Source organism: Drosophila gunungcola, assembly GCF_025200985.1.
Source record: "Drosophila gunungcola strain Sukarami chromosome 3L unlocalized genomic scaffold, Dgunungcola_SK_2 000009F, whole genome shotgun sequence".
NCBI lineage: Eukaryota > Metazoa > Arthropoda > Insecta > Diptera > Drosophilidae > Drosophila > Drosophila gunungcola.
The window spans coordinates 777,188-795,925 of NW_026453181.1; the positions used below are offsets into that span (position 1 = coordinate 777,188).

Here is an 18,738-nt window from a genome sequence, read left to right on the forward strand (position 1 = left end):
TCTCTGAAGTGTTGAACATCAAGGCGGCGACACAAAATGTTTCCTGCTGAAATTGTTATAGTTTGTTTGCTAGTTGGTTTGCCCCAGTTCACAGTGCGTCAAACAAAAAAAAAAGGGGAATAGGGCGTGTAAGACTCAAAAAGATGTAAAGTTTTTATAATAATTTTATTAAATTATCTATGGGTCAAGGTTTTGATGTAACGTTATCAAACTGCGAAACCGACACCCAAATTAAAAATAAAGCTAACTTCGGCAAGCCGAAGTTTATATACCCTTTCAGCTATTGCAAAAATAAAATATTCTTGAAAACATTTAAATTAAGATTTATTTGCGTATATATCTAAAAACATTGAAGCTGTTATGATTTCAGCACAACTAATATTATGATTTCCTGCTATACGAAATCGTTTACTCAAAGCGTAATTCAGAAATTTTAAGCTAATACTACGTTCAAAAGAAATTTTTTAAAAAAAGTTATAGAGAGAAGGTAAATTTTTATTTTCATTTAATTTATTAATATTCCGATGGTTCCCATGGAGGCTATATGCTATAGTCGGCCGATTTAAGTAAAATTTAAACCGTAATTCTGAAATATTAAACCAATTCTATATCTTGAAGAACAAAAAAAATTAATAAATAGCACATATATAATTTATTTTTTAAATTATTTTTGCGTTATATGTATGCTATAGTAGACTTATATACTACCTACAATGGAAAGACAACTTATTAGAAAGATTTACGCAGATAGTATAAAAACTAATAGACTAGTTTGCGGTTACAGCGTTGCAAACTTCTGACTGAAATTATAACACCCTCTGCAAGGATTTAAAAATATATGCAAAAAATAGCTGTTCTATCACCTGCATATTTCTCTGTTCTAAAAGCTGCTCTATTTGTGGTCTTTTTTAACAAATTTACTAATTTTATTTTATTTTTGGCATTTATTTTATTCTATTTTTTTTTTGCTCCAATTTGACTTTTTGCTAAGTTTGTTTTGCAATATTTAAAGACTGAATTTGGTTTTTTTTGTTCAAAAATACTTTTTTCGAAAGTTTCGATGATATAACAGCTGTTCGGTCTGGTTTTCGTCCCTTACCTTTTGAAAAAGGTCCTATTAAATTTCAAAGGGTCAAAGGATAGATCAATTAGCCCAAAACAACTGAAAAATCATTGCTCTCTCAAGGAAAATTGTAGTAAAAAACATTTTTAAAATCTTTTGTTTTTCCAGGCAGGGAAAAAGGCTTTTGGATGAACTGTCCACATTACGAAAAAAAACATTTTTTGGGGCCTTCGGTTGGTAGAAATAGATAATTTAGCACTTTGAAATCAGAAAAAAATAACATTTAACAAATATTTGTACCAAAAACGTCTATCCATTATGAAATGTTTGGTAGTATTCAATTCGTTTAAAAGCGGTCGAGGAATAAATAATCGTAATAATGTAGTCAGCACTGTCGGGTATCGATAACGCGTGGCCGATAGTGCCATCGATAGCGCCATCGATAGCCTCCGCTCGGACGTGGTTTTTCCCATTTGGCAATGCAGCAAATACGCGGATGTAACGAGACGCCGAGCTCCCCGTGCCCTGGAAATAAACAAACGTAGTGTAGTAGTCCGCAGGAGTCAAATTGCATCTGGTTCCAGTGAAGGAGCGAGAGGAAATTGTCCGCTGTCTTAGTTTCGAGATCGAGTTGACCTACGCTTGGTGTGATTTTGGTAAGTTCAAGACCTGGATGCGATAAGAGGTTACTGCGCAATACTTTGGACGAACCACTCTTAACGATCTTCTTCCACAGAGCAGCAACCGGAAGCGAAGCAACGCCATGTCGACGGCGCGGAATTCCGCTGACCCAGCGGATCTGGCGCTCTTGGTGGGCAGCAATAACAACAGTGGCGGCCGCAGCCGAAGCGGCGGTACGCCCAGGAAATACAACACCGCCGGGGCTCCGAGCTCCATCAGAATGTGCCCCGCCAGCAATGTGAACAACAACCAGGGCCAAAAGCAGCTCAGCTCGATCTGCCAGCGGGTGCAGGCGGGCCACAAGCTGATGATCATCATGCGAGGTCCTCCGGGAAGTGGAAAAAGCACTCTGGCCGAATCTCTGCTGCGTCAGGCCCACCTGCTCGAGCGGCACAAAGTGCGCGACTTCGTCCTCAGCACGGACGACTACTTCTGGACGCGCCATGGGTACGAGTTCAATCCCACCCTGCTGCCAGCCGCCCACGAGTGGAACCAGCGCCGAGTGCGCGAGAAAGCCGCCAGCGGCTGGAGCCCCATCTTCGTGGACAACACCAACACGATGGTGTGGGAAATGCAGCCCTACGTCCAGACCGCCGTGCGCCACGGCTATGTCCTCGAGCTGCTTGAGCCGCAGACCAGCTGGAGCAGGTCTGCCAGCAAACTGGCGCAGAAGAACACCCACCAGGTCCCACGGGAGAGCATACAGCGCATGCTGGAGCGCTACGAGCGCACCACTGCGGGGGACCTCATCCAGGTAAGATCACACTTTAGCGGCAATGACTTATTTATCCATTTAATGTTAGTGCATAAACAAGGAAATTCACAGTCCATAACTTTTCTAAACGCTAGCAAAAAGTTCAGGGGAATTCCAAAATGGTTTTATTGTTAAATTGCTTAAAATACGATTAGCTAGCTTTGAATAACTTAAATTCTGTTCCCTTATTCGTTTTATAGTAAAAAAATTGGTGCCGAGTATATTGACAGAAATGCCTTGGCTTCATAGTCAAAATATATATGCCAATGATTAAACATATAATAAGCAAGAAAAAATCCTATGATGTTGTAGTGATTGTTTGAAAATATATATAGTCAAACATAGAAAAACTCGAGTCAGATTTTTTAGCCTTGTAATATATTGCGGTCCACACTAAAACCAATATACAAATATTTATTTTTTTTTTCAATTTATATGTTAAGTGATTTAAATTCGCTTGAGTTTTAAACACAGAAGATGCCTCAACTAAAAACAACTCTTTTTATCAATTAACTTTCCATTATTTTTGTAAACATTTTGTTCGAAATTATCATTGGCTTTTTGCTACCTGCACTTTTTAACGATGCGAAATAGACAAAGCAAAAATTTTAAGCGATATTAGAAAGCCGATCACTTTGGGTAAATTTTATAAAAATAATTTTAATTATTGACTCTTTTTTTGCAGTTATTGAAGGAGACAAAGTACACTGTGGACCTGCCACAACTGCGTCAGCATCCGCCTCTTCCTGCCGTGCCTGTCGTCACCAAATTTGAGGAGAACAAGTCCTTGGAAGCCTCGGTGCCAGCGGCAGAGCAACATACCTATAAGCTGAATGCCAATGCCCAGAGCTGGGTGCCCTACGAACAGGGAGCGCCATCCTACTGGTCCCAGACAGCGGATTCAGCTGATTCAGGAGACTCGGTGGTTCCAGAAGCATTGGCTGCTCATGCTACATCAACGTGCGAAGTATCGCTTGTTGAGCTTCTTCGGGGAGAGAAAAAAACGGAGGAGGCGCTACCGAAAGCGGATTCCAGTGAGGCAAAGCGTTTTCAGAAACACTGCTTAGACTGCCGCAATGAGCCCAGAGGCTTTGCTCTTCTGCGCCAGATGTATCCCAACAAAGAGTTGACGGGCCTCTGGGATCTGTTTGTCAAGTGCCAGGCCGACGTGGACTGGGCCGTCGATATTCTGCTCAAGGAGGACGAGCTCAAGACCGCAACGGGATCGGATCAGTTCGGGACAGAGGATACCGTGAGCAGCGAGGAGGCGGTGGAGTTCCAATGCGACTGCGACAAGTCGGTGCGGAGCCAGGAGTCTCCAGTGCGCACTCCACCTCCTCTCAACTCGTCTCCCACTCTGCCAGCCTCTAAGCCTTTAAACGCATCCAAACCGCAGCGCCAGCCTCGCTGCAAACGCATTTCGGCGCCCACTAACAAGGAGTTACAGCAGCAAATCCAGAATTGCTTTGTGTTGGGTGAGATATTCACTTGTTGTGATTAAACATTATTAACTAACTAAGTATATAAATATGCTCCTGAAGTACATTTACATTGCATCGCAGACTCTATACAGTGTATATGTTCTTGACCATGATCATAATTCACCTGCTTATTTCATTTGCAATTGTCTTCTTTCTTTAGCACATAGTGAATCGCATTAGTCGGGTTCGGCCAACAATATGATACCTTTATAAAGTAACTGAGTAAATCCCATATAAACAGACGATCCTTTTTGATCGCTTTTTACTCATTTAGACTGCCTCAAATGTACATTTAAAGCCTGTTTTAATGCCTTTCCTTTACCAAAAATAATATGATATTAAAGATTTTAGTTAATATAAGATTTATTTGAAGATTTTAAGCAAGTGGGTACAATTTCGGTTATATTTCAGGCGACGAACAATACTCGGAGCACACTCGCAAAATCCGCGACATCCGTAATGGGATTCTGGATCAACCCGTTGGGCCCAAATTGCCAGAGGCGCTCGAAGAAGCGGACCAGGAAGAGCCGGAGGAGCAGGACCCTGAAGACAATACTCTGCTGGAAATGGATCTGGGTGCCATGCTTATCGAACAGCTGCGCGCCCAGTTCCAAACGGACGACGAGATGTTGCCGCCGGAACAGGAACTGCCCGCCGCCACAAAAATATTCGTACCGCGCCAACTGGCCAAGCAGCTATACATGCTGTGGATGGAGGCAGTGTACAACCAGCAGGAGGAGCAGCGCCAGCAGACTTTGCGTGATGACGAGCAGTTCGCCCGCTTGCTCAAGCACCCGGAGTACGCTGAGTGCAGCGAGTCCCCGAGCAACGTGGGCGAGCTGCTGGACATGGAGCTGGCCTGGAGCATCTACAACAGCGAGCAGCTGGCCGCCAAGCAGGCAGCTGAGTTGACCGCCCGCAAGCAGCCGCCCAACGATATTGCCACCCACCTGACCAAGATGAAGCTGTGCGAGACGTTCCCCGACATCCCCAGCGACACGGTGCTCGAAATCTTTGCGGCCACTGGCAGTAACTATGGCCAAACAGTGGAGGTCTTGGACAGCAACGTGCAAAGTGCGCTCAGTGGAGCGGAGCTGTATGAGCAGGCCCTTCGCGAGGGCGTAAAGCTAAGTGAGCAGGTGGCGCTGGAGGAGCAAAAGCAAAAGCAAGTGCACCAAAATTCATCCGGCCAAGGCCAGGGCCAGCGAACCAGTTCCAGTTCATCCACCACTGGCCGGTCGCCCCTGCTGCACGAGGAGGCCAAGTGCGCTGCCCTCCGCGACTTCGAGGAGACGCGTAACATGGCCGCCCATCACTCCCAGCTGAAGGCCGAGTGCTACCTGAAGGCCAAGCAGGCGGTACAGCGCGGCAATGGCAGCGTGGCGCTCTACTACTCGGAGATAGCCAAGCTGCACAAGCAAAAGATCGACGTCTTCAACCAGCGGGCGGCCAACTGCATCATGGAGGTGCATCGCCACACGCAGAACAATCCCGACCTGTTGGACCTGCATTACCTGCACACCGTAGAGGCGATTAGCTGTCTGGACCTCTTCCTCGACCGCCACATCACCGTGCTGCGCAACTCCACGCGGGTCTACAAGCATGTCTTCATCATCACTGGCCGAGGACTGCACAGTGCCAACGGAGTGTCCACTATCAAGAACCGGGTGAAGTCCAGATTGGGCGAGCGTCGTTTGCGGTGGGTGAACAACCGTATTTGTCGAACACCCATCTAATCATTGTACCATTTCAGGTGGCAAGAGGTCAATCCGGGCCTGTTGCGCGTCAAGGTGTTCTCGGCGTCGCGTCACTCGAAGAACTTCTGATTGGAGGCGATACAGAGTGGGCTTGATATTGCCATATAGGACCATATAGGATCGAAGGCAACGAACAGAGAAGCGCGATAACTACCTCATTCGTTACTTTAATTTTGTATCCACTGCTTACAAAATTCGAAGTTGTTTATCCTTTCCCTCCAATCTTGCCCGCTGTATTACTTCGAATGTGTTCTGAAACCAATGAAAACATTCCCGATTTTATTACTCTATATTACTTGAAATGCTCGTCCCCATTTTCGTTTTAAGTTTAGCTATGCTTCCAAATTGGAGTTCGTGTAAGACGCGAACTCGCAAACCACCGCTGCAAGTGGGTTTCCAGTATCTTCCAACAAGATATTAATTCACACAAAATACTTATTTTACTACTATTTTGTACAAGTACCCCCTAGACATGATACTATTAATGTAAGAACCCTAGTTTTAAGGTAAACATTGTCCAAAAATTATCATTAAAAGTCCGTTTGGATTGCAAATCTTTCAAAATGTTCACCTCTAGTAGACTATCTAGCGGATAATTGTCAAGCCTTTAAAATTGGGAAAACTATATTACAATTTTATATTTACACATTCGCAACAACAAAGAAATATATATTTTTATATTGCTGATCTATTGCGGAATAAACCAGATTTTGGTTTTAAAATAAAAACGTACTGCAAAATTTGTAGAAAATAAATCAGTCAGTCCTTTGAGCATACCTAGCAATATTAGGATTTTTGGGTAAACATTTAAGGCAACCTAAGCAATGTGGTTATTAAGAACCATGACACCCATGTGCTGATCTTGCGAAAACCCCTTGGTTTGGCCTTATGACAAAAGACCTTCGGCAATGGTTCACGTTTTTTTATGATTTTTGGACTTTTCAGTGGAAATTTTAATAGCGGTCTTGATCCAGGTATCGCGGATTAGACGACCCATCCTCCTGGCTACCTGCACCATCTGCCATCAAAATACAACCGAAACTTGGGGTATTGTTTGGAACAAGGAAAGACGATCTTTATTTACCACTACACAAACTTCTAGCCCGACATCGCAAAATGCAGGGCACGTAGCTAGGGAGAATTCAAGGATCAGCTGAGGATACACACCAGAGTGTACACCTGCTGGCTGCTGGGGATAGAACCACACTTTCAGGTTAATCTAACTTAGTCTAGAACATCGATGGCAGTCTGAGCGAGGGCTCCATGGCTTTGGTTGGAATCTGTTCGGGGGGTGGTCACTAGGTGGGGTCCTTGAGCGGCGATGGCGACTGGTTCTCCTTGCCGTCGTGCAGACGGTTGCCGATGGCCATCAGCTCCATGAGATTCGCCCGGACGCGCTTGGGCGTAAAGCGCGAGCTGCCGGAGCTTGTGGCCTTCTCGCGCGGTGGCGTGTTCAAGAAGACGCCCTCGAAGATCGTCTCCAGGCTCTTGGATTCGTCGCCGTCGCTGGGCGGGCTGATCTGGGCGTTGATCTCGCACAGGGCCACGAACTGGGGGTCGTTGTGGCGGGACGGCTCCTCCTCGTCGGCCAGGAGCTGGTGCCGCAGCGGCTGCTTAGGCGTCTCGATGTCGGACAGGTTGAGCTCGTCGATGGGTGAAGGGGTTCGTCCGTGTGGCGAGAAGGAGCGGATTTCGAATGCCGGCAGCTCGTCGCAGCTGCCATCCGGCGACTGCTCCTCGCGCTCGAAGGCCAGCGACAGGTCGCTCTCGCTCTCCATGTCCACGGAGGACACCGAGCACTGCAGGCGGAAGGATCCGTTGAGATGCTCGCTTTCCGCACACGTTTTTATCGCTTCCGAGGTCTCCATGGTCTGACTGATCTCTATAGCACGCCTGCTGCTTATATACATTACAGGAATGTGGTTTGCCTGCATCCGCGGCGAAGTCTTCGCGGAAATCTGCGTCCTCAGGTAACCAGTATTTGGGATCAAACTCCGTCCTTTTGCCGCCCGTCCAAACAATTTCAAATCTCAACAATTTAGTTTACAAGCCGTCAATTCGCTAGGGATGGGAGACAGAGACAGCTGCGCTACCTGAGCTGGGATCGTTCCGTGTGAATGGCAATCACGAGCAGCCGATAGCCGATAGTCGTGAATATATCGCATACACCGGAATGATACTTACTAAAATCTTAACAGACTTGCTTTTCTTAACATGCGCTGTTATCCAATGGTCTTTCTAATGACTTTCGCTTTAAAATTATAATTATGATGTATGCCTAATTCTGTATTCCTTCAGTAACCATTAATATTCAAATCCAAACACAAATTCAATATTATTTTTATTCATAACTTTAATTCGAATCTGTCTTTTGTTTGTTTCGTATATGCTTAGCTTGCATTTGCTCGTTAAACAAGTTAATTAGTGAAACTATCGTACATCGTCGTTAAAAGACATAAATTGTGATATATACGATATAGCATGTACTCCAATTCGCTAACAATGTTGCATTTCGTAAAGTGCAATTAAACATTTATCTATCCTAAGAAAGTTTCGATGCGCAAGCTTTTAGCTGCCCACTCAACACAATTGTTGCTCTGTCATAAAAACAATTAATCAATAAATTATTTAACAAATAGTTCAAAGCGTATTTGAAAATATACAATTAAGTATAGTAGTTTGGTTTTTGCTTGCCTACAATTAAATTACATTTAAATACAAATCGTTAAAGTAATGCCTAGAAAACAAATTTTATTTCTTGGAAGTTTGTGTTTAGCTTAGTTGTTATACATATTTTGAGCGCAGATTGAATTTAACTAACACCGATTTGGTTTTTCCATACGCATAGGGTGAAACACGAAAGTTGCCACAGATCTTGTGTCTAAACATTTAATTTAATTATATTAAATTCATTATGATGCTATTCTCGTATGGGATGTCACTTATCCTGTATAATGTTATGTATGGTTATGCAATTTGTTACTTTGTAATTTTGATGATTTTATTTGTAGGCGTGTACGGCTGGATGCATATCTCCTCATTTTTATCCCAGCACAACCCCTTATAATATGAGTATTGAACAGTTTTTAATTATTTAAGTAAGCACTAGTTTTCCCCAACAAAAGAAACTAACCGAACTGAAAACCAAAAAAAAAAAAAAAAAAACAGGGAACAGAGGTGCTTCTACACATAAACTTTAAAACATTTTAATTAAATAAAATGTTGGTAAACAAGCATTTTGAATTGGCAAAATTGGTATTTTGATCATACAAATTTCATATGAAATTTAGTTGGCCTACACAAAAGATCTACCGAACAGGCTTTTAATTTAAAAACCCTTTTTTAAATCCCGTAATCCCGACAACTCCAAACAATAAAAGCTATTATTCTTGTAATGTTGATCAATATTATCAGGATCAATTTCAGCACTTGAAAAAATTCTGGAAACACCTCTTAGTTGAAATCGCATTATGTTTTCTCCATTTTTTGGACAAGATTAGATCCACACACAATATTAATTTAAACTATGAAAACATAAACAAAAAAAAGCCTAACCTAAATTAAAATTTGAGAAACAAATTTGAGTACAGTCAAAATTAAAGTCGTCGTACTTTTTTGAGAAAAAAGCTTAGGGCTCAAAATTATGACATATTAGGAAACGAGCAGTTTGAGAAGTTTGATTTTGGTTCCACGTCGGAAGTTTTGAAGTTGGGGCTCAACTTACGACTGAGATCTTGATCTTTGCTGGTCGGATAAACATCTATTTAAGTTTGGCACAAACTCTGAGCAACACTCTCCGGGCCCTCAGTTCAGGCCCAGCAGCCGCTTGAAAGCCCTCCGGTAGTCCAGGTTGAAGATGGTGTAGATGACCGGGTTGAGACCGGAGTTGATGTAGCCCAGCCAGGTGATGAAGTTCTTGAACTTGTTCGTGGGGCAGCAGCTCTGGCAGAAGGGCAGGATGACGTACATGAGGAAGAAGGGCAGCCAGCAGATGACGAAGACGCCCATGATGATGCCCAGGGTGCGGGCCGCGCGGCGCTCCTTCGACAGCGATATCTTCTGCTTCTCCTCGATGAACTGGTTCACTCCGCTGGGCTTCTTCTGCAGCGGCGTGGCGGAAACGGTGGCTGCCCCCGTCGAGGATTGCGGCGGGGTCAGTTTGAGGGAAGTCTGCTCGTCCGCCTGGGTCACACAGACCTGGGACAGGTAAGAGGAAAAGAAGAAGGTGAGGGAAGGATTAGAATTGGCCATAAATGCTTTCTAGCTAAGGGTTTGTTCCTAATATGTCGATACACGCAGAAAAATGGTGGACTAGGCAGGGTCTAAAAACTTAAAGTGGTATACAATTTAATGTTTAGGTAAAAACATGGACAATTTTCTTACTTTTTAGGTAATGAGTAGACTACTTTTAACGCCATTATTTTCTAGATACTCAGCCCCTTATAAAATTACAAAAATATAGACTATTTTTATATTTATACGAAAATGTTGTGGCTATTGTTTCCTGTACATATAGTCCATTATAAAAATACCAAAACATATAGGGTATACATACTTGTTAGGAAATGTCTTTACTTAATTTCCATTACAGAATTCTAAAAGTAAAATTCCATGAGCTTAGGTTTTAAAAAAAATTTTCAGTAAGTTAAAATAAAAATGTCTATAAAAACCATATAAAAAATTGTATATTAAAAATGTTTTCCATTATCTTTCCTGAAAAAATTTTTAAAATTCAGGCTTTTAGAGCCAGAATACCCCCTTAAGTTTTACGTTTTTGTCAAGATGTCAACACATGAAGCTACAAAATAATTTAAGTCTGTTTACGTGTACATAAAATATATATATTTTCTTATTTTTAAGTTCGTATTAGCTATAAGTAAAAATGTAAAAATGAATAACACGTTTTTCTAAATCAATTCTAGGATCAAAAGTAAAAATTCAAAACACATATGCCGACTAGAATACGTTTTTTGATACTTAATAAAAAAAAAGAATTTTCAAGTCAGGATTACAACACTTTCTGTACCAATAAACAGATTCGCAGAACTTTGTGTTTTTCTAAGATTAATTTATATTTTATTCACTTGTTTTCTTTTATTTCTAAGACCGTAGAGCTAAAATATTGGGGACGATTTAAAGCGTTTCAAAACGAATATATGAACTATAAATTCCGGGCCCAATTGGTTTTATCCTTTCGGTTTTGTACTGCCACACTAACCTGTATGCAACCCTTGGGATCGCTGCCACTTTCCGTGCTGATCTCGGCGTCGGACTTCCCTCCGCCGGTCCTGCAGCCATCCGCTCCTCCTCCCCCTCCCCCTCCCCCTCCACCGCCCCCGCTGGAGGGCAGGAGCTGCTGTTCGCCGTGCGGCTCGCAGGTGGACGAGGACTGCGACTTTCGACCGCCTCTGGCCTTGCCGTGCTTGATCGAGTCCTTGATCTTGGCGCGCCGCGACTTCTTGACCAGCACGACCACGTGCTGCTGCTGCTGCTGCTGCTGCTGCTGCTGCGGATCGCCGTGGCTCTGGGATCCCGCCCTCGTTTTGGAGCCCTCGTGCGGCTGCTGCGGCTGGTGGGTCTCGCTGCTGATGCTCTCCTGGTCGTTCTGGATCATGGGCGTGGCGAACTGGGCGCGATCCCTGCCGCAGCATAGCCAGCTGGCCAGGAGCCGCGACTTGGAGCCGGAGGCGGAAGCGGAGGCGGCGGCAGGTGAGGAATTGGTCATGGGCTCCAGCTCGGCGGACTTGAGCGCCATCGTGTTGAGCTTGTTGGCCTTGGCCCGCTCGCGCAGGCGCCGCCGCGTGGCCACGAAGATCTCGATGTAGACGATGGTCATGATGGCCAGCGGAATGAAGAAGGAGCCCAGCGAGGAGTAGATGACGTAGCCGCGCTGCGAGGTCAGCTCGCAGGGTGTGGCACTGGTGAACTCGTCCGGCCAGTCGTTCCAGCCGATCAGCGGCGGACTGCTGATGAGCAGCGAGAGCAGCCACACACCGGAGATGAGCAGCAGGACGCGGCCGACGGTCCGCTTCTGGGCGTAGTTGATGGGGTCCGTGATGGCCCAGTAGCGGTCCAGGGCGATGGCGCACAGGTTCAGGATGGAGCTGGTGCAGCACAGGACGTCGCAGGTGAGCCACAACTTGCACAGATGGATGCCAAACTCCCAGCGGCCCAGGATCGAGTAGGCCACGTTGAAGGGCAGCACCAGCAGGGCCACCGTGAGATCGGCCACCGCCAGCGACACGATGAAGAAGTTCTGGACAATGCGCAGCGGCTTGTAGGTGAACACGCTCAGGATCACCAGGATGTTCCCGATGATGGTCAGCACGATGATGACCGACAGCACCAGGGCGGTCAGCAGGGCCTCCCACTCCGGCACCGCCAGCTGCAGGCCCAACACGCTGGTGTGCAGCTCCTCCACCTCTCCGCCGCACTCTCCGCCGGAGTCCGCTTCCGCCGGAGTCGTGCTCAGTGCCGCCGCCACGGTGGTCAGGCCCTCCACCAGCGAGCCGGATATGTTGGACACTGTCTGCGCTTCCACACCCACACCCACATCGCATCCGCATCCGCATCCGTATTCGTATACGGACGTGTGGCATCGCCGCTACCGGATTTTGCGGTGCTGACGGCGGCCGCAGCGGTTAGAGCCGCCGCCGCCACCGTTGTGGTGACATTTACGAACAGGATCTGATGCGCCGATGGCATTTTGGCATTGCCAGCCCGCCTCGCCCACGTGCTCTCTTTGGGCTCCGGCTACGTTCACATGCGCCTCGGCTGAAAGCGGACGGAATGTGCGATGTGTGCGGCTTCTTGGCTTCTTTCTGAGGAGAGAAATGGAGTGGAAAACAGGATTAATGTGGTTGCAGCACTGCGGATGGAGGTTGCGTAGCTGGGTGTCTTCTAAGCAACATTTAAAAGACTTAAATTTAATGTACACTCTAAAATATTAAAAACAAGAAAGCAAGCTAAATTGAGCAAGTGTATGTCTACCTATATGTTCGACAATAGTGAATATTAATTAATTTTTGGTCTTGAAATTTTGTAGAGTACAAAAATTGTCAGGTTTGGACTCTTAATCTCAGAACTTTTGTACTCTACCAAATTTCAAACCAAAAATTCTCAAATTGAGTAAAAACGAAATGAAGAAAGGAAAAATTTACATTAAGTATATAAGGTTTTTTATTCAAGCATTTTGGTTTTAGAATGAAAATAGGACATAATAAATCGGTTAAAAATGTAATTCCCATTTGCTTTATAACGTTACTGTTTGAAATACGTCGTTACCCCTCTCTATAATTGTTTGTTTAAAAACAAAACATTATAATTAATGGTTTTATGAGTATTTTGCGTTTTATAAATAAATAATTCAAGCACACATATCCTCAATTTAAGTTTGTTTTCCTAATACTACTACAGATATCATAAATGTGAGTTCTTAGGAGAAATATGTACTCAAAACAAGTACATCCTCATTTTAAGTGTTCTAGTTCCAAATTCTGAATATCGGAATTTTTTCTGTAAAGGTACATTTAAGTCAATTGAAAAATAGCAAAGATATAATTGCTTTTCATACATTATTCCGTTTGTTTTAACGGAAGCTATATTTAATCTTTTTTTAGTATTCCTTTGAAAATAGTAATTATTTGATAGTTCAGATTTACAGTTTTAATTTAGTTTAATTCATATCGCAAAATGATATCATAAAGCTGCCATAATTAAGCTGAACATCTTCTTAGCATCAGTGCTTTCAAGAATATTTTTGAAGTATCTGCAAGGGCATATAAACTTCGGCTTGCCCAGACTTGTTACCTTTCTTGTATTTAAATATATTTGATCCACTTCTTGTTATAAATACATTCAAAAAATAATTCAAATCTTAAAACTTTTACCACATCAAAGACCATGTTTCTGTGGGATCTACTGGCTTAGATTAAAAGTTATCGACTTGACCATTTCCCATAGTATTGTTCGATTTAAGTCCTTTTTTTCTCAACAATTGCATTGTGGATCATTTAAAGGCTCATTCCTCGGCTCTTATTATACTTTGGCGGGAGTTGCCGTCAGCCATCATCGATGGGTTAAAAGTTTTGCCATCAGGCCCAAGCAAATTGCACGAGGCAATCAGGATTATGTCAAATCCAAATTATTTACAACTTGTCAATAAGCATGCAGCACAAAGGACATTCGAATGACGGGTCGGACCGGACGAGGAAAACTTGGTGGCAGGCCGGAAAAAAGGTCAAGTACACTCTTTTGTCAGGCCTGGGGAAATACGGTCAGAAGGTCATAAACAATTTAAATGACAAATCTTGTCGCATTATCTCTGCTTAAGATGAAACATTTAAAAGTAATTAAAATTGTCAAGCCAAAACAGTTTGTCCTTAGTATTTCTTTTCCGAGAGAGACGGCTCCAAGACGTTCGTGGATATCGTGGACCATGAACTGCGAGTCCTTTCCTCAATCAATAGATTTCCATCCACCACCTACTCCTTAGTCATCGAATAATTGTTGCTCTGCTCTTTCACTTGACACTTCTATATCCGCTAAGCGCTTGCCAACTTTACTGGGTTTTGCTTTCGAGTTCTTTTTATCCCTCGACCATGCCTGATAGCAGTTGAAAGAACATTAATCAAAATAACCCGCTCATAAACCGAACTGAACTGGACGGAGCCCTGAAAATGGGGAAAGGAAGGAAAAACTTTGAGGCAAACATTTTCATTCAGCTAAAATTGTTTTGCGTTTTTTCGCTCCACGGGCGGCTGAAGTGTGGCTGACTGCCAGATTGCTAATGCCCCGAATCCTACCTTGATTTCTGTCTGCAAATGTAAAGCTTTTAGTCGGGGAGCGGGAGATGGAGATGTATTTTCGGGTTTTCGGTTTTTATTTCATCCACAAATAGGCGGGTAAAAAGTTTTAAGCGATTTTTAGTTGGTTGAACAGCCATATTTGAACACGATTTGAGTTCAAGGGTGGCTCAGCAAAAAGAAAAAAAACGAAGAACTTATAAAATTACTGTAATAAGTATGTAATACTTTTGACAGCCCAGTAAAGTATCAAGATTTATAATTATATACAAATTGGTTAAAGATAATTGGATGAGGGTGTGGCGGTTAGTTTGTCTACAAATACACAGCAATGTTTAACAAGTCCGAATAACTTAATATATAATATATTAAAAGATTTGATTTCTCACCATTAAATAACATTACATTAAAAAAATAAAACAATAACAATATCTTTTTGAAGAAAACAGCTTTCTTTCATGCTGGTACTCATCTCGTTTGTGGCTGGTGTGTGCAAAGAATTATACTCCCACTGGTAAACTGATTTTCTGCTGGAATCTACGCGACATAATTGAATATCTCGTGGTCGGTGGAAGCTTGAGATTGGTGGCGTGAGTTCGTTTCTGGCCTGTCCTGGCCGCCGGGCGATAAGCTTGTTACAAAAGCTCCTGATTAAGGAAACAGCGCCCAAAAGCAGCCCAGGAATTGTGTTTGTGTTCGCGTGAGTGTGAATGAGCAGCTTAGGATAGTTTGTCCCTGGCTTGAGTTCAGTTGGGTTCAGTTGGGTTCAGTTGGGAGGAATGGGTAAAAGTTTTTTGAACTCGTTATGCAGTCGCTCGGAAAGGAAGCGAAGCGACCTTGACTGAACGAACCCCATATACATAAAACTGTATACATATGCACACACGGACATGTCCTTTTTGGCAAACTTGTCATTAGCATTTGTGTGCCTGCATCTGGGAATGTAAGAAGCTACTGTGACAAAGTTTGCCAACATAACTTTTTTTGGGAAAAATCCAATAAACAACTTAAAGCCTTTTCCTTGCTTTGGGTTTTACCTTTAGTGTGTCGACCAGTTAAAGAGTATCCGAACGTCGACGGCAGAGTGGCATCTGCTTTGTTTTCCTCAACTGTGCGCCGTGTCATGCTCATTAAATATGCAAGAGTTCTGGCATATCTGCAAGATACACGCATCCTCGACCCCAGACCCCAGACCCACACGCCGAACCACCCACAGAGCTATATTTATAGCCATCATTAGGCACTTGGCCAGCTAAAAATACAGGAGGCCCAATCGCCTTTGATGCTGATCAAGTTTGCCGCACATAACGAAAAGGATACCAATAAAGTATATTCACAGGCACATGCATCTTGGGAAATTTCTGGCATTAATTGGCATTGATGGGTGTGTGGGCCACGCCCTTTTCTCCACACCTCAACGGCCCGCCCCTTCATGTTTCATTTCATTTGCATGATTAATGTGGCGTACAATAATTCCAGCAGACACACAAGTAAAATTTCATCGTTCAAATACACGGCCCCCAAGAAAATTACGAAATTCATAACAAACAAAATGAAGGCATTGAAAATGCTTCGCTTTGGTTGCGCGGCAAGCTCTTTGAGCTGCAAAAATTTTTAAATATTTTACGAGTAATTAAAGCGTGTGAAATTGATTGGAAATTATGAAATGTTTTCGTGCCTAAGTAAACAACGATTGGGGCCCCAAAGGAATGCTTAGTTAGAAAACTGGTGCTGTTGCTCTGCGCTTTTCCTCCCCCTCCTTCACGGATTTTCCACGCTCTGAGGCAATAAAAGGCCGCTGATATGGCGCCCAGTTGACAACTGGCCAACCTGCAGATACGACTCGTTCGCCAATTTCAACAAACCACCTGCGTTCATTTTCTGTTCTTGCAGTTTCTCCTTTTAGCAGAAGTGCACTTTAAAAAAAAACTTTGAGTTCGAATGGCCAATTCTAATTTTTTAATTCTGAAATACTGTCAGGAAGAACTCTCATTCTGCTATCCCTTGTAAATAGTGAATTTTGCTTGATTTAAAATTTCTTTTTCTATTTCCCTTCACTGCGAGAAAAAAATTCAAAAAAACAATTCCAGTGATGAACTAACACAAACCTTTTATTGTTTTCCGTTGCTAATTTTTTGTTAGTGTACAGGAACTAAACTGAAATGAACTAGGCTTAAATGAAAGTCGACCTGTACTCAATAAAATGCAATTCGAGTCGAGTTGAGTTGGGTTCGGTGAATGAAAAATGAGTGAATGGGGGATGGAGGGAGGGGGGATGGCCAGCCCCAAGGCCTTATCCACTTGTGGGCAGACTCTGCGGTCCATTCAGGGCACTCACGCACTGGGAGCAACCATCCAACCCATCCAACCCATCCAACCCACAGCTTTCATGCAGCTTTGCGCTTCTATTACGCGACTATCGATACAGTTTTGGGCCAGAAATTGGATTAAGTGGGACACTTTAACACGGGGCCTCTGTCTGGATTGCTTAATTTCCACTGGGCTGGGGGAAGTATTTAAGCATGGCCAAAGTGTGCCAAACACCATATCCGTTCACAAGTTGCGGGCTTAATGCATTTTAAGAAACCAGAAGAGCAGCCATACATTAAACCACGGACAGGTTGCAAATTTGTTTACGTGCTGATGTGGAGTTCTGTTTGGCTTGTGGATTTCGGTTGCTTCTTGGGTGTCCTCTCCGTTTTTCCGCTTTTCCCGCTTTCGTTTTTGGCTTTTGCATGTGCCATGTGGGAAATATCCTCGCCCGATGCCACTTTTCCTCCTTTTTGTTTGGCAATGACAAGAACATGCAGATGTGAGAAGCAATTGGTCGGCGGACGGAGACGGGGTCGTGTGATAAAGGCATGTGCGAATTGGGGCTGCTTCCCAAATGAGCAGCAGATTGATGAAGCAGAAAATATTCCCCGTAAAGTAATGAGCGCTGCTGCTGCTGCTGCTGCTGCTGCCAACTGGCTGATTGAACGTAAATGGGGCCAACAAATTGGGTACAGATTTATAGTATTTTTTCAAACGACTCTAAAGTCACTTAATCATAACCTATTTTTTTGTACTCTGTTGCTCACTCATGTACAAGCTTAAGTGCCTTAGAACTCTTTTATAAGAATCGGATTTAAGCCAAAAAATACTTGTTAAAATCCTCGTTTGGCCAAAACGCTTGCTTTGCAGTTTTGGCCAGTTTTGCAAAGCTCTTAGAAAACAAACAACCCCTTTTTGTTGTCGGTGTGCAAATGTACTTAGCTCGTTTTCATTAAATATTATCGTTATGCACAAAAACATACAATCCATTTAATGTAAATTAAATTTAAAAACATATATACGATAGTAGAGTCATTAAAAATTATCTTATCTGCCACAGGATATAACCCAAAACATTTTTAAATTTATTATTTTATATTTTAATTATTTTAACTTTACTTTTATTCGGTGTTTAATTGATTTTTATTGATTTGAAGTGATACTATTAGTAAAAAACTGATTCTTCCACGAAGCGTTTGAGTACGAGGGCATTGTAATTTTTAGTCCTTCGAGATGTAGTAATTAAAGTAATTTAACACATAGCGGACAATTGAGTTCAATGCAACTAGTAATTTAATTTTATTTATTCATTTTCTTGTTTAAATGATGATTTGGATAGCTTTAACTCAGAGCGAAGCCATTTCTTTCCAAATTCGACCACTTCCTTTCAGACGATGTCAATTGTTTGCTGGACGTGTTGAAATGTCAGCAATTTGCAATCTATCCGGTATTCCTGCCCTCCGATCGGGAACCTGAATCCTGGCACGTTTTGGCGAGTTAATGCGGACCCGGCTACTCGAAAATTGATGCGTACTATGGCAGAATCGTAGCAATCGCAGCGGCATTGACAGAAAAAAGGCAGAAATGTCAGTCCGGTGGAAAGGAGGACAGATAGATGGATGAACTCAGATACCTGCAACTGATAAACATGAAAATCATCATCATTGGCAAAAAAAAAAGTTAACCAGCCATGTAAACTGCTAGCTGCACATGTACATGAGTGTTTCAATGTGAGGTGGTGTGTGGCCACGCCCAAATAAGTACAGTTCATCTTCGATAACTTTAACCAGCATCTATATCATAACATCCTAAATTTTATTAAAGTTACTCGAATCTGTAATACCTAATTTGTTATTTGTACTGAATAATTTAGGTTTATTTATTT

At 43.0% G+C, this 18,738-nt stretch overlaps 3 protein-coding genes across 4 annotated transcripts in view; 1 reads left to right on the forward strand and 2 right to left on the reverse strand.

The window, feature by feature from the left end:
- The first annotated feature begins 1,498 nt into the window (after window positions 1–1,498).
- Window positions 1,499–6,290, forward strand: LOC128259653 (uncharacterized). Of its 2 annotated transcripts, none has more exons than XM_052992176.1 (5): window positions 1,499–1,719; window positions 1,805–2,498; window positions 3,184–3,973; window positions 4,391–5,678; window positions 5,733–6,290. In XM_052992176.1, exons 2-5 carry the CDS (start codon window positions 1,827–1,829, stop codon window positions 5,803–5,805), a joined length of 2,823 nt encoding a protein of 940 aa, XP_052848136.1. In that variant the 5' UTR covers window positions 1,499–1,719; window positions 1,805–1,826; the 3' UTR covers window positions 5,806–6,290. The 2 variants fall into 2 exon arrangements, with proteins under 2 accessions (XP_052848136.1, XP_052848135.1); XM_052992175.1 differs by having other exon boundaries at window positions 1,500–1,719; window positions 1,800–2,498.
- Window positions 6,291–6,786: 496 nt separating this feature from the next.
- LOC128259664 (uncharacterized) lies at window positions 6,787–7,826 on the reverse strand. Its single transcript, XM_052992192.1, has one exon. The coding sequence runs from the start codon at window positions 7,668–7,670 to the stop codon at window positions 7,035–7,037; it is 636 nt and encodes a 211-aa protein (XP_052848152.1). The 5' UTR covers window positions 7,671–7,826; the 3' UTR covers window positions 6,787–7,034.
- Window positions 7,827–8,105: 279 nt separating this feature from the next.
- Window positions 8,106–18,738, reverse strand: part of LOC128259657 (tyramine/octopamine receptor) — a 37,996-nt gene continuing 27,363 nt past the window's right edge. Inside the window, 3 exon segments of the mRNA XM_052992182.1 lie at window positions 8,106–9,933; window positions 10,955–12,286; window positions 12,289–12,557. Coding sequence (XP_052848142.1) covers window positions 9,541–9,933; window positions 10,955–12,286; window positions 12,289–12,441 — 1,878 coding nt within the window. The 5' untranslated portion in view covers window positions 12,442–12,557 and the 3' untranslated portion in view covers window positions 8,106–9,540.

What these genes read in the sequence shown, in the direction of transcription:
- LOC128259664 (XM_052992192.1), bottom strand. Translation starts at nt 7,670, where the DNA reads ATGCAGGCAAACCACATTCCTGTAATGTATATAAGCAGCAGGCGTGCT.
- LOC128259653 (XM_052992176.1), top strand. Translation starts at nt 1,827, where the DNA reads ATGTCGACGGCGCGGAATTCCGCTGACCCAGCGGATCTGGCGCTCTTG. An exon ending in CTGCGGGGGACCTCATCCAG is followed by an intron (nt 2,499 to 3,183) that starts GTAAGATCACAC and finishes CTTTTTTTGCAG; the next exon opens with TTATTGAAGGAGACAAAGTA. An exon ending in TTGGGCGAGCGTCGTTTGCG is followed by an intron (nt 5,679 to 5,732) that starts GTGGGTGAACAA and finishes GTACCATTTCAG; the next exon opens with GTGGCAAGAGGTCAATCCGG.